Source organism: Sander lucioperca, chromosome 9, assembly GCF_008315115.2.
Source record: "Sander lucioperca isolate FBNREF2018 chromosome 9, SLUC_FBN_1.2, whole genome shotgun sequence".
NCBI lineage: Eukaryota > Metazoa > Chordata > Actinopteri > Perciformes > Percidae > Sander > Sander lucioperca.
The window spans coordinates 35,820,862-35,836,824 of record NC_050181.1 but is presented as its reverse complement, the minus strand read 5'-3'; the positions used below and the strand labels follow the sequence as shown (position 1 = coordinate 35,836,824).

The window sequence follows — 15,963 nt, the reverse complement described above, 5'->3', positions numbered from 1 at the left end:
ACGTGCAGAATATAGCTTTGATACATCAAAATACAAAGCCATAAAAGAGAAAGCACGCAACCTCAACAATAAGGCCCTTCGGCTTCAGAGCGCTCTCTAGGAATCCAAATAAAAATGCCAAAAAGCCTAGTTTTAAAATTTGCAAATGAAGTTGAGACCGCAACTGTTTGCTGCAGCTTGTAAGGGAGCCAACCCTTAAACCAATGCAACATCTGGATCTTCCAATGTGGAAACCTCTCAGCACAAGGAAGACACACAAGAAGAGAAAAACATTTACAGACGTCTTTTATGGTAAACACCATTTAACAGACTAAAAACTGCTGCATCCCAGCATTAGGACCAAAGTCTTTGTAAGGAGATGTCTCATGCTACACTTGATCATATACTTTATATATTCAGTAGTAAAAACTAAATATATCTACAGTATACTCATTCATGTTGTATGGGACCTAAAGCCCAGCACACAGAACACTGTTGCTATTGAGAGTGAGGCTGAAAGACTTTTTTTATCAATTTTATATTTTATCAGAGCATCACAGAGGTTTTTTCAGGCAATGCAACAGAATTTTAGTGGGAATTATTAAAGTGGCAGAGTCTAACCTTGAATATATTTGTGTACTCAAATATACACAGATAACTGCATGTCAAAATAAACACACAACGTTAAAAGTAGCAGGAGCAGGAACTATTGAGAGACAATGGACTGTTCTGAGCGAATAAATCAAGAAAAAACACATTTTGCTTACAACCAATCCTCCTAAACACACAACAAATATAAAAAAAACTTTGCATATCGTGTACACACAAAGGTGCCATGTCATCAGTATCGACGTGTGAAACAGCAGAAATGAACTTACAGGTCACTGGCGGTGGAAGAGTTTCTGGAAGGACCTTTGGGTGAAAGGTCAAAGTCGGAGTCGGAGCGGTAGAGGAAGGATTCCCGCCGCTGGCTGTGAGGAAAGTTGGCCTGTAGGACCAGACCAGAGCCAGAGCCAGGGCTGGCCTGAGGGTCCAGGGGGCTGCGCCCCACTGCCAATCCATTCTCCACATCAAAACTACAACAACCAGAGAGAGAGAGAGAGAGAGAGAGGGGGGGGGATGTATTAAGGATACATGACTCAAAACACATTTTATGGATTAAAACACAAACATGCAGATTTATTGTAAAGCATGAAAAGGAAACGAAAGAAGCATCCGCGCAGCCACCCTGGACACCCACTTCTTGGTTTAGGGGTTGGCATTATTAAAACCATATAGGACACTCTGGGACTACCACTAGTTTGAACATATCATAACCAGTGGTGGAAGAAGTATTCAGATCCTTTACTTAAGTAAAAGTACTAATAACACAATGTAAAAATACTCTGTTACAAGTAAAGGTCCTGCATTGAAAATGGTACTTAAGTAAAAGTGTGTAAGTATCATCAGGAAAATGTACTTAAAAGTATTAAAAGTAAAACTACTCACATTTTAGAAACTGGAAACGATCAGTTCTGTCAATCCACTAAGGTGGTCTAATCATTTCAGCTGGACTTGTAGGCCTGTATATTTTTGGGTACCTTAATTTATAATAACACATAAGTATTTTATAAACTACATGTGTTTTGTGAGTCTTAAAAAAATCTTAATTTGTAAAGTAACTATTAAAGCTGTCAGATTAATGTAGCGCAATGTAGTAAAAAGTACAATATTTCTCTCTGAAAAGTAGCGGAGTAGAAGTAGAAAGTGGCATGACAAGAAAAGACTTTATGCAACAAATGCATGTTTGTCACCATGTGATTGTTCGTAGCATCAGATGGGAACAAAATAGAAATATACCGACTGACTGGTCGTTACAATTCCAGCTGCCACTGTGGTGTCCTATTGAAAGAAATCAGTGTCAGTGAGTGCAGCAGGCAACATGGATGTGATAGTGAGACAAATGCATGGATCAATGAGAACTGATCCATACACTATGGATTTCATTTCGGGATGTAAATGTTACGCTTGTGGCCATAGACTGTCGAAATCCCAGTATCTACTCTAGTTCAGATGACTGGTGGTGCTCCATCAACAATGAAAAGGAGAAAATGAATATACTATACAATACTCCATATCTAAAAATATCACAAGCTTTCATCACTGGGCAACAGCATTCAGCTGTTTGTATCTCACACAGGAAAAAGTGTAATTTAAGAGGAAGTGCGACCATTATGAACCAGTAAAGAGAAAAAAATAAGAGCTAAAAATGACAGATTTAGGAAGCTGGCACAAAGGACATGACAATGTGAAATATGTGGGAGTGCAGTTATCCCACTGATATGTCACACAAAGTAGACTAAAATCAGCTCTGTCTGTGATAACAAAATTAGACAGGAACCACAACGAGGGGGTGTTGAGAGCCACAGACAGATTGGCTTCTCATTCTGATGGCTGCACAGCCAAGATCCCACTGCCGTAGTCAGGGTAACCATTATAACTGACCCACAGAGACACTCACAACATGCTGATGAGATACAAAGATGACAGCAAAAAATATGTAAACCAAAATCTGCAAATTTAGGAAAAACAGAGATCGCACCACTTCCAGCCAGCCTGTCTGAATGTCCGTGAAATGAAAAGTTTGCCTAAAAAAACAACAGCATGGACAACATGGTGTGCACTTTATTAGATTTATTAGTGTGCTTTACACTAATAAATCTAACCTGGCTAATGTGGCTATGTCATGCAGAAGGGGTACACGTGTGTGTGTGTGTGTGTGTGTGTGTGTGTGTGTGTGTGTGAACATCCAGAGGAGGTCTGCATGTGGTAAAAAGGACTGTGTGTGAACAGCAGGTATAGAATTAGCATCAGAGTATTGACGTGGGGTCATGTGAGGGTGACTCTCAAAATAGCCTGGCGTTCAGGTGAGGAGGAGTTCCTCCTGATCAAACATGATCTGACTACAGAGAAAAACACCAAATAAAGGCACGGACGAGGCCTCTCTTCACAGTCTGGGCACTTTTTCTGCCTTCATGCACATCTCTATTTTCCCACAGTTCCACTCTGCTGACATGCAAACCCAGAGAGACTCCGTCAACCTGCAGCGCAGTTTGGCAACGCGTCTCCTTTTCTAAACAGTCTGAGGAACTCCAGAGTAGAAATCCACGCTTTAGCAAAACAACCATTAGCAGAACGTGGAGGATTTTGGACTCCAAGCAAGACGCTGAGACACACATTCAATCTTTTTCAAATAAATACAGCAGTGGAAACGATATTCAAAAATAAAATAAAAATCCCTGAAATCCAAGGCAAACACAAACCTGAGGTTATGGCTGCAGGAGCGTTAGCCTGAGATGTCTGTTGATGATAAGTGTGGGAAATAATGAAACACAACACTAAAACCTCATCACAGTCCTGAGTACATCACAAATTCCTAGACAGTCCTGAATAACACAGCACCAAATACACTTTAACTGTCTGCACACTACAAGCTACCAATGACTTAATTTGATTAATACTATGCAACAGAATATACGTTTATGTATATGTAACATATATAAGGAGGTTCCATGTGCACAGTCTTAGTTTAGCATGTTAGCACTGAACACAAAGTATGCAAGTATGCAGTATTGCAAGTATTTGGTCATAAACCAAAGTATTGGACAAATAAACATTTAGAATGATGAGCTTTCTAAATAAAAAAAGTCTTTTTACAAAAGCTATTACAATTCATCCTGAGGGGGAAGTGAACACGTGTACCAAATTTCATGGCAATCCTTACAATAGTTGTCGAGATATTTGACTCAAAACCACAAACTCATGGTGGTGCTAGATGAAAAATCAGGGGATCACCAAAGTCAGTAGGATTCATCATCTGGGGGTCCATGAATGTCTGCACAAAATGTAGTGCCGATCCATCCAATAGTTGTTTAGATATTTCAGTTATCGTTAATTACAGCTTTAATAGAATGAATACTAACATTTTAATCCAGTGAAAAATACAGGCTGCAGGTTTCTATAGTATAATATCTAATAGTAGCTATGCACCAACTGCAGCATGCATAGATCCCATTCATTCCCCTTTCCACTCCTTCCTCCAATGACTCCCCCCACCCCCTTCCCTCCGCCCCCTGCTACCCTACTAGGATGCTGCATGAGGACAAAACGTTGGTGTGTTACTGGCTATTACATAACACAGAACAGAAGCCCCCATCCCTCCCTTCATGTGAAAGATTCAGACACACTGACTACACTATACATAGCCAAGGAGAGGAGGCAGAGGGATGGAGGGAGGGAAGACAACATGGTGAGGGGTAAACTAGGGTAAAGAGAGAGGAAAAGTAAATACAATTTCAGAGGAAGAGAGCACAGCCCATTCTGAGGCACCCACATGAGGGCTTTTTGGTCTTAACTGCATGCATGTACAAATGTGTATTTGACTATGTGTGTCAGAGATGTGAGGATTAATCATCTTTACAGAAAAATTAGGAATAAAGTGGGTTTTCCATGTGTAAATGATACCTTTTAATGTGCTACAGCAGTGCAACATGCCACCTTACACATCTATGTGTATAGTTTTGATGTGTAAGCACACACATCATCCCTGCCCATTTACTACAAGCTCACATGTAGCTTGGAGCTACACCCACTCCTCACTCTCTATCCTGTTGTCTCCATCTATCTCGTTCTTTCCTCGCTAATGATGCTGTAACCCTGGCTGCTCCTGTGTGCTCTGACCATAAACTTTCTATTTTTGTATCTGCACAACGCTTCTGCCTCTATGCAGCTAAATTTAGCCTCCTCGTGCATGGGGAATAGCCTGAGAGAGGCAGCGACGCAGCTAAAAATAGAGTTTCAGGTAGAATGCAGAGCCACCCCCCTCCCCTCTCTTTTCCCTCTGCATCGCAGAGCATCACTTTTTTTTTTTACCTCCATTCATGAATATTTATGGAGACGTTTCTATTTGAAGCTGATGCCGAGCTAAAATTAGATCACAGATCAAAATATCGCCCACGTCTTCTTCCTCGCTGCTATTTCACTCCCAGTTTTCACGTCTTTCTCAGGGGAGTGAACGGAGAGACATGACTAACTGATGACACTGGACTGTTTACCTTTTACTTTACACACACACACATACACACACACACACACACACACACACACACACACACACACACACACACACTCACGCACACTCACACACACACACGCACACACACACACACACACACACACACACACACACACACACACACACAATAGTACATCTCAATGATCTCCCTTGGGTTTATATGAACTAAGAAAAATATACACAGCAGCATGAACACCAGGAGTAGCTGTTGCCTAGGTAACAACAAATTGGGCTTTATACTAGATTAAAATAATTATTTAAAACACATACTATCTAAAGTATATTAAGACCAATTTTGTCCGTTTTGTAGGACCGTGTCAGAGAGGTGTGATATTGTTGGTGTATGTGCATTATTTTTCCCGCTTTTCCTGTTACTGTATAGACCCACAGCAACTAATCACACAAGTGTTGGGATGAAATGGTTTTCATATGGATTTGTTTCAAGAGATGGTATTCATAGTCTACTATGTATTGTATGTGTTACATTAATACTGAAAAGCCGGTGTTTCTATTTTTTAATGCAGGGAATGTTGACAGAGCGAATGTGAAACCAAAAAACTTCCATAGTGCACAGTCTTCAAGCATACATTTTACAATATGTACACTTAATATGTCGACCGAGTCATTGTGTGTTTTCAAGGGGTCAAAGGTCAGCGTTCAGGCTAAGCGTGCACATGGTCCGGACAGGAAGCTCCCACAGAAGCACCGGGGCTGTTTGGACGGCTGGTCTTCATATACGACTCTATTGTCTTTGTGTCTTTCACATGCCAGCCAGTCGCACCCACCCACCTATCCTGTCCTACCCTACCTCCCTTTCTCAGTCTCATTCACAAGTGATGAAAATAAAAAGAACATGACGGGATTTTGTTTGAAATAATCCTGTTGAGTGGGATGGTGCTAACGATACACCAGATAAACGTGTTGGTGAGTGATGGCTGATGTATGTAGTAGGTACTGTCTGGAGAAGTGAAATACATCTAATAACTCACTCAGACGACAGGGTCCCTCTACTGGGCTTTGGTGAGATTGCAAGAGCTGGGAATTGGAATTCTGGATATTTCACTGTAGACTGTGGAAATATACAGTAGAGCGGAAACAGTCCATTCACTGATTAGTCAAGTGATGAAGAATTCATCAGCGACAGTTTTGATATGTTCTGTTTAAGTAATTTTTCCAACAAAAAAAAAGGGGTTTCAGTTTTTCGGGAAAAACAAACATTTCAAACAACATGTCCCATTAGGAAAAATACATGCAAAATCGCTACAACAAAAAAATCAAATTGATGTTAAATGCATTGAACTGTGTTCCACAAAAAAATCTGTCTTCACGTGTGCAAAAGTAAAACTTCAATAACTAATTTTGTTAGTTTTCAGTTACAATTTGCAACAGTTTTGTCAAACAAAAACACAACATGATCATATTATCACATACGAGTTACACTGAAAGTCAAGAGATGATAATATTGAATGATCACCAAGCCCTATAGTACTGTAAATGAGACAGATTAAAAGATGTTCTTAGAGGGAGAATGTGAAGAAGATATCTATTATAAAAGATAACAGGCAAGTTGAAACATATGCCACTTGTTTGGGACTGTATATGTAGCTCAGCGTAAATTCTTTCAGGAAGACCTAACAATTAATCAGTTCTCTCTCTAAATCGAATCAGTGCTGGAGGCGTTCACCTTCCTGATAAGCCAATCAGAATCAGGCACGAATTTCATAGGCCAATCACAGCGTCACAACACTGCTTTAAATCTGCTTCTCTCCTTGTGCTAGCAGCTGTCATTTCAGGAAAGGCGTTCATCCCTCCTCCTCCCCTTCCACCTCCCGTCATAGTGATTCTTTGGGTGTCGCTCCAGTGCCTCCTTCGGTCTGGTCTTCAGACCATTCTCCGCCACCACCGGTGTCTGGATTCCATCGAGGGGTTATATCATGGTTCCCTACCCCTATATTAAATGTATTAATATAACGATGGAGTCCAATCTCCAATACTCTGTACAGCTATTTGCTCATGTACATTAAACATTTTGTATATCTGCAAACAAGTCTCTCCTGATTGAAATGGTTAAATACATCCACACTGGGGCGACCTCTAGCTCCCCCAGTAAGAGCGTGCGCCCCATGTAGGCTGAGTCCTCTGCAGCGGCCCGGGTTCGAGTCCAACCTGCGGCCCTTTGCTGCGTGTCATCCCCCATCTTTCTCCCACCTTTCCTGTCTATCCACTGTCACTTTCAAATAAAGAGAAAACCCCCAAAAAATAGTCTTAAAAAAAGAAAAAAAAAAGAATACATCCATACTGGTTTAACATCTGCATTCATCTGCACGAAGGGGCTTTATTCACATTTGCCACCAAGACACACACACACACACATACATACACACACACACACACACACACACACACACACACACACACACACACACACACACACACATCACACCTGATTACTTTCTATCCAAACTGGAGCCAACATTCCGGGGCATCATAAAAGCCCCCCAAAAAAAGTGTAAAAAGAGAGGTGTGTTACAGCGTTTGTTATTTAAGTGGCTGGCTGGTAAGAAGTGTGATTGATGGTAATCTGTCAGTGGCCCTGATACTCGACACCCCGCCTGCGTCACCGCCTGTCACGGCAACGTCAATCCCATCTGGGGAGCATTAAAATACAGGAGCTACGGGGCAGAGAGAGGGAGAGAGGGAGAGAGGGAGAGAGGAGATAGGCCTGTAAACCAGGGCGAGCTGTCATCTGAACCTTCATTCATCATTCCCAGGCCTTTTGCGTGACACAGCCAGAGGTAGTTACACCAGGGCCGACATGCAGAGCCATTTATTCAAGACATTTAAAAGAAGGCGTTTATTACATGTAAAACAGATCTCATCTAGTGACGCTTGAGAGTATTGTATTTACTTCGATAATTTGAAATCATCTCTATTGAGTGACAATGAGTGTGTTGAAAGCAGTCGGAAGTAAATGAAGAGCTGCTGGGGGGAAAAAAGCAACAAAAGTGTAAATCTCAAACTTTTTTTCCCCTGCCGTGGTGTTTAGGCATTATAGTCTAGGCTGTATGTATCTGCACATGACACATAAAAGATGTTCTGGAGCAAACAAGGATTAGGACTGGCTTAACGACACCACAAAGTTCACACCAGCAGCTGAGAGCCCACACCCTTAAACTCAACACACAGAATAAAGTGAACCACGGAGGGGGTAAATCTGGCTACATTAAAAATAACAGGCCTTAAAAAGTACTCTTTGAGCAATTTCCAATTCACAGTGACATTGTATCTATGTATAATACAAGAGTCACCAGTGTGTGTTCTGGGATAGAAGCTGTCTGGTTGTTTTCACTGTGGCCCCTGGCACAGAGGGAGAACCACCCTGTTTGTTTGTCTTGCTCTTCCGCTCCTTTCCTGTGACATCATATTATTTGGCCAATGCGGAAAACCTGGTGGAGGTTGTGTGTTTTTATGTGTACACACAGTATAAAGTACCTACATTAAATCACAATAGCATTATGCAAACTATTACATTCTGGCTGTAGTGCTTATTGAAATGGTGGTCGAATCTTAAACAGCTGACAGGTTGTCTTTCTCTTAGCTTGTCTCATTTTATTGTGCAATATGGACTCTGATTACGTTCACTTGATAACATTGCGGCTGTATACAAGTATCAGCGTTAGGAATAGTAGAAGTATGGTTTTATTCTGTATGTAAAATATTGAAGCTATAGCTAGTTAGCTTACTTTAGTATAAAACTGGATATAAATAACTGGAAACAAACAAAAACCAGAGAGTTAAAAGTGCAAAATGCTGTTAGGGGGGGTTTACGTGTGAGACTAGTTTTTGGCCGGGAACTTCCTACAGTTCCGCTGGTTGCCTGGCAACTGCTGCTGGCCAAGAAATAGTTTGGTACATAATTAATACATAGCGAATTGCCGCTTTTACACTTTTGCGGTTTTTTTTGTAGCAATTAAACTAACAAGATATAACGTGTTAATTTGTGAGCTTTAGAGGTGCTGATAGGCAAATTTTGTTACCTAGGTTAGCTGTTTCCTCCCCGTTTCCAGTCTTTATGCTAAGCTAAGCTAAACAGCTGATGGCTGCAGTTTCTTTTAATGTACACACATGAGTGGTGTTGATCTTCTCATCTAACTTCCTGCAAGACAGTGATTAAGGTATCTTGTGTGGGCAGTAGCATGCAGGAAAACATTAGATCTGGCTCACAGCCTTCCTGTGTGTGCCCTTTTCTCTGTTACTGACCAATCCATCTTGTTAAAAACATGAGGGAAACGGCCACACGTTGCATATATCCAGAAGATCCCCCTCAAAGCAATCAACAAAGTCATCATTTCACAACCAACAAAAACCCGAGCCAATATGTCAATCTCTTTTAAGATAGACATTACGGAACTGCGATAACCATGTATGGTGCATTGTTCAGAATCAGACAGGGAAAAACGGTTTTAAAAGAGTGCGAGCCAATGTAGCTGTTAGCTGACACAACAGAAAGGCAGGAACCCAGAATCGCTTCACTGACCTTTTCATAAAACAAGTTAGAGTTAGGACACATACTGTATAATAGAACAAGTTTGTATAGAGCCAGTGATGTGAAAAAGACTGCATTGTTTTTCCGGGTGACTTGAAGTAAGAGTTGGTTTGTTTAATTAATACAATGAATCAGTAAAGATTATTTTATCATTGAAGAAAATAAGATCAAATGTGTAATTATATTAAATATAGTGAAAACAAATGGATCTATGCCAGTGACAACAAAGACTGTATTTGTTACTTTATGTCAGGCTGTATTTGTTTTTCACAGCGACACGCACAGTTTTTATGATTTTTTATTAGCAGGCACCTAGCTGACTTGTTTCAAAACCAGCAGCTGGTTTGTAAATTAAAGAAGTGTGTGTATGTGTGTGTGTGTGTGTGTGTGTGTGTGTGTGTGTGTGTGTGGTCATGGTCTTACTGTACTTAAGTCTGTCCACTGTGATTAAATCGGTTTATTTTGCTATAAACTCTGAACAGCCGAAAGCAAGAGACAGACAGAAAAATAAAGACAAAACTAGTGAGTGTGCATGTGTGAGTGAGTGTGTACGCCTGTGTGTGTGTGCAATTATTATTACATGTGAACTGTACTCTCAGTGTTTCCGCTCTGACGCCTGTAATCGCCGTCTCAGAGCCCAGCCCGGCCCTCTTCCTCAGATCTTTCCTTTGGAAAACAACACAATGGTGTCATGACGCATGTGCACTGGTGGATGTGGAGCGCACGCTGACCTCTGATGCACATAACAGTGTGATGTGTCTGCTGAGGACAGTCTCTCTCTCTTGTCAATCAGCAATCGATTGATACAGTATACCTTATACTGTGTGAGCATGTTGTTGAGATGTTTGGTACAGTATCGTGATCAGGGAGGGGTGCAGGAAGCAAGAGGAAAGACTTGATGTGTCCATTTGAAATAATAAACAGAACCACATGCATTTATTCATCTGACATCTCACTAAATCTCCCTGGATCTCAAAGTCAGACATCTCTGGTTAAAGCTCTTACCAGACACCCTGCAGCCGGCCAGTTTTCCAGTTAACCAGTTTTCAGTAGTTTTTACAAATTCATAGCAATGTTTTTCTCTCTTTCCTAAATATCTACAGTTTGGTATTAAGTACGAATAAGCTCTTATCAGCTGTAAAAAATTCCAACCATTTTGAGTACAGTCCAATAGTTGAGAAATGATGTGTATGTTTTTTGGTTGTTCAATGAAATTAGGCTTAGGATAACCAATCTTCCACTGTATAAACACATTCCTTAGGTTCAAATACTGCTGATTGTCCTTTCCTAAGTGAACTTTCAGATAAGGACATTTTTCTAATTGCAGTGTGACATTGTGTAAAAGACTACAGAGTGAGGTTAGCAGCACTGGCAGTGGTTAATAAGCGTGAGTGAGTCGGAGCCCAGAAGAGATTTACAGTGAGTCACAGGAGTATCCTAGTCTATCTACGTACACACACACACACACACACACACACACACACACACACCAAGGACTATTATCCTCCAGGATCGTATAGCACAGCAAAGAAAACAGTGAAGTGAGAGAAGAATTGGAGGGAAATGAACATAAATGGTGGGTCCGAAGAGAGGAAGTGGAGCGGAGAGAGAAAAGTTCAGAACCTGGTCTATAAAAGTGTCGTAACATGATCAGCCTGAGGTATTCATGGTAAAGGTTCCTGAGGTGAGATGAGACCACAGAGAAACATCAGACACCATGTGGGAAAAGAGTACGAAATAAATGTGTGATGATGATATGTCTTAAACATGCTGAGCCCTTATATGCTCCCAATGTGTGGCTTTGTCATAACAGCATAAATCCACTTGGTACAGTTTCAATGCAGACAATATTTAGATGGTTCTTTGTTCTAAAGGTAGTTTAGGATAAGCTTAGATAGTAAAGTATGAGAGTCACAGTGGCAAACCGAGCATACATGGCACAGCATACTGAATAAAACTATGAAAAAGACTAAAAAAAAGTACACATATCACATGAAAGTACACATATCACAATTTCTAGAACTGCGGGTCAAGTTTCACTTCATTTGTCTTTCTTACATGATGTTACGCAACAAGAAGTTCAGCAGCAATGTGAACGTTTGGAAGGAGGTAAGAATGTATTTAAACTGAATGAAATGCAGCTGATGCTTAAAGCCAGTCCGATCTTCATGCCTTTATTCAGGTACCAGCGTATTCTTTCCAAAAAAAAGATGACAAGCCGATGGTGTGTACTGTTTCCATAGTCTATGTCCACCAATGTCATTCATGTACAGAATAAGTGGGGAATAATACAAACAATGTAAGTAAAGCATGAGGGTCTAAATCATGTTCAAATGCAAGTAAAACAATGCAGAATTTCAAAATGTATCATGCTTGCGTTATGCTTCAAAACAAGGACGAAGTACCCTGATGCCAAATACTCCTGGATAGCACAGGAAAAAGTCTCAACTTGGACTCACAAAGACACACACACACACACACAGGCACCACATAATTGCACAATTGTTCTGTCATGCAAAAAAAAAATGATCATTGCGCGCTTGTGACTGGAAAGCTCGTCACCGCACAGTAAAGTTGTGGAGTTTTAGGAGAGCCCAGTCCTGCACACTGTCATACTGCAAACACTTGTTACAAATGATCCAGATCCAGCACCAAAAACTGTGTTTGAAGGAGTGTGTGTTCCAAGAACACAGAGGTACGAGCCCGACTTCACATCCCACAAGAGTAAAGTGCGTGTGTGTGCGTGTATGTGTGTGAGGCCTGTAACCCAACACCAGTGGACATGTTCCTCCTGCTTGTGAGGGAGATAAATGAGGGTCCGTGGCACTCCCTGTGGGTGAGAACACCATTGAAAGCCACTGATGATTTAGGAAATGCTTTGGAAACACTTTCCGACACATTTATTAGGACAAACTCCTCTCCTTCGCCAGGACCAGAGAGAGTTATACTCTGTGGAGGGCACGGGATGACTTCATCATTTCTACAAATGAGCAGATTCATATACTGTGACCAAAAGCACAGAATCATTTATCACGGCCACACATTTACCTGGCAAATTTAGATAGTCATTGACCTCTATTACAAGCGGTGTTTATCCATCTTAAAGACAAGAGATTATGTCCACAAACTTATGTATAACAAGAACAAAAAAAGTAAAAGCCGCTTGACAGGGGTTTGGCGTTGAAAACATCAGAGTGTGTCCAACATTCACACATGGAGATTTTGATAAATCGAGCAGATGAAGATTTCTCTTTTCCCCTCCTGTCCTCCCAGGTTGAACAGGCAGGAGAGAGTATTAGGTTCCTAAGAAATGCACTTTTAAAGCTGAACCTCAGTTACCTCACTCACATGCAACCTGCCAAAAACTGTCATCTTCTTAATTCATATTAAATTACTCTGTGCATAAATCACACTCTCTCACTCCCAAACACCCAACAAAGCTCATACTTGTATTTGCGGTCAGTGGTTCATTTAGAAATCATTTTTAAGGATGAATTTTCCATCCATTATCTGGCTGTCATTGCTGCATAATGTTCTGTGTCATTGCCACTTCATTGTATAGTTGGCCCTCTGCAGACAGTGTGTGGACACACAGCAGGCTGTAAATGGCAGGAGAGCAGCATGCCTCAAAATAATTGAGCCGTTAACCGCTATTTAATTTTCAATTTTACATCAGAATACAGCTTCTGCGATCCGTCATGAAAACTTTTACCAAGAAAAAACAAACAAAAAAAACACATAATCTATATATGGACTTCTCAAGCGTCTACAGCCATGTACGCTCTGTGAGGCTACAGCAGGGTTTTGAGCTAAATAAACTACTTTTATGTGAACCATATCCAACGATTTAGTTTAGCATGTTAGCATGCTTACATTTGCTAGTCAGCAGCGAACACAAACTACAACTGAAGCTGATAGGAATGGCGTTCGTTTTTCGGGTATTTAGTCATACTGTAAACCAAAGTATTGAACACATTTTAATTTTGACCTGATGGTGGTGCTACAAGAAAAGTCAGGGAATCACCAAAGTTAATACAGAAGGACACAAATGTCAGTACTAAATGCCATTACAATCTATTCCATAGTTGTTGAGACATTTCACTGAAAAATCACCATAAATGTCGGCCTCATGTTGGCGTTAGAGGAAAAATCGGTGGATCACCAAAGTCATTAGGATTCTTCCTCTGAGAGCCATGAAGTCCTGTACATTGTACGTGTATTTCAGAGCGACCCATTCGACAGTTGTTGCGATATTTTAGTCTGAACCAAAGTGGTGGACCTACCGACCAACATTGCCATCCCTAGAGCTGCGCAGCCAGAATGGCTAAAACCCAAGTTCAAGTCGTTCTGAGATGGCAAAATATGGTCAAATTAAATGTGCTTTACAGACTGCTTTCATAGCCTAAAGCCAATTTCAGGTTCATAAAATTGAAATCAAGGGATAAATTGAATGCAGCGTAACACATCAAAGCCTATAAGCTGCTACTGTCCCAGGAATTCAGAGGGAATCCTCTTATTGGCCCTCTTTTAGGAAAAGCAGGTGTTACTGCACCTTTACAGCTCAAAGTTGAAAAGAGAAACCAAAAAACACCACCGGGCAAAGTAAATCGCCATCATTCATCAAGTAGTGTGGCATACATGTACCAAGAGCAGATGTGTTCAACATTTCAGTTTGTATGGTACCCGTTGCACTCACAGACACGTTAAAAACATGCATACCCTCGCCACCTATCCATCTAAGGAGTAAGGGCTTCTGTTATCTGACTATTAAATAATTGGGCTTTAAATCACTCACAAAAGGCACACGAGACGTTCTGGGCTTGGTGTCTGATGTCAAAAGCAGATTTAGATCCCTACCAGCACTATGTTCCACTTTATAGGGAGATGCTTTAGACAAGAAGAAAAGAGAAAAAGAAAGAAGGAAAAATGAAGAGGAACTAGTGCGAGAAAAATTGGATGCACTTCGGAAGACTAGAGATTTACAATTCAAACACCATCATTCATTACTGTTAATCATTTCATAAAGATAGCTTTTACTTTACAAGTGTTGACTTCTTAAATATGTGATATTAATAGATTCCCAAAATGGGCACTGACAAGGCTGATAATCTTATGCGCCTCTGCTCCCCCTGCACTCCCCCTTGCTTTCCCCCCAGAGAATAAACAGACTCTAACAAAGTCTGCGTCTCCATCATGGTCCCATTTACCTGGGAAGATCAATATCTCTACCTAATAAAGCTGCACTGCCTCGGCCTCCCAGTCTGTGACTCCCCTACTTGGGCATATTGATTAACATCGCTGCTCTTAAAACTGAGATTAAGCGCGGAGGGAATTTCTGGACTGCTTTTAAGATCCACGGGTGGAAGTAATATGAGCAGTAGTGCAACAAGTAAAAGTCTGACTTTGCTGTACTTTTGCATCTCCCCTGAAATTTTGTCCACATAACTAGGACATTTTCTGGAAGCAGAAGTCAATTACATTTTTGGCATGGGAGGACAACTGCCCTTTAAAATCCCCCATGCTCCCAACTGTTCTGCATTTCATCTGATAAACAAGGCTCCTGCCTGAGAAAGAGGACAGAGGACCAAAATGTAAACACGACTTTATCTCTAGGTCCTCTTTCACAACCTCCCCGCTGGCACTGAGGATTATGTGTGAAGCTACAAAACTTATGGTGTAGTTTTTCTGTAACAATATTTGTGTAACTGTAAGTGGCATTAAAGCTTAATGGGAAATGGGCTGTATTAGGCAGAGAACAAACAGGATTTTTCTCATGGATGCCTGTATAAAACACATTCACACACAGGCTTTATTTGTCTTGAGTGTGTATGAATGTGGTTGCTTCACAGTGACTGACTGCAAAGTGCAGGGCAAAGTCTTAATAGTAGCTGTTTAGAGACGTAACAGGCTGGCTGCTGGTTACAGCCGCTGCAGCAGCAATCGATACGTTCATTTAATGTGTTTTTGTCTCTGAATTCACTGTTAACTGACAAGATAACTGAATGTCCAAATTTAAATTGGAATATATTTCAAGTTAGTAATGTAAATCTGCTAGATGTTTGCTAAACGTATCTGCCTTCAAAATAATTTTGCAGCTAATAAAATGTCAACTGCAGATACTGTACAATCAACTGCATTTCTACCTCTGTTAAATTACAGTAAGACTTCTGTACAGCTTGTAACCTCATTTTCAAGTCATGGCCAAGCTATATAATATAGTATAATCCACAGCTGGTTTGTCTTAGCCACGGATGCAATACAAAATTCAAGTGAATCAAACATTATTGTCACACATTTACATTATGCTGACTCTTGTTAATGGTTG

The 15,963-nt window shown here is 40.8% G+C and overlaps 1 protein-coding gene across 7 annotated transcripts in view; it reads right to left on the bottom strand.

The window, feature by feature from the left end:
• Positions 1 to 15,963, bottom strand: part of pde4ca (phosphodiesterase 4C, cAMP-specific a) — a 59,853-nt gene that overhangs the window by 13,973 nt on the left and 29,917 nt on the right. For all 7 annotated transcript variants that reach the window (XM_031281235.2, XM_036005626.1, XM_036005627.1 and 4 more), the window contains one exon: positions 858 to 1,055. In XM_031281235.2, coding sequence (XP_031137095.1) covers positions 858 to 1,055 — 198 coding nt within the window. The remainder of the gene's footprint in view (positions 1 to 857; positions 1,056 to 15,963) is intronic.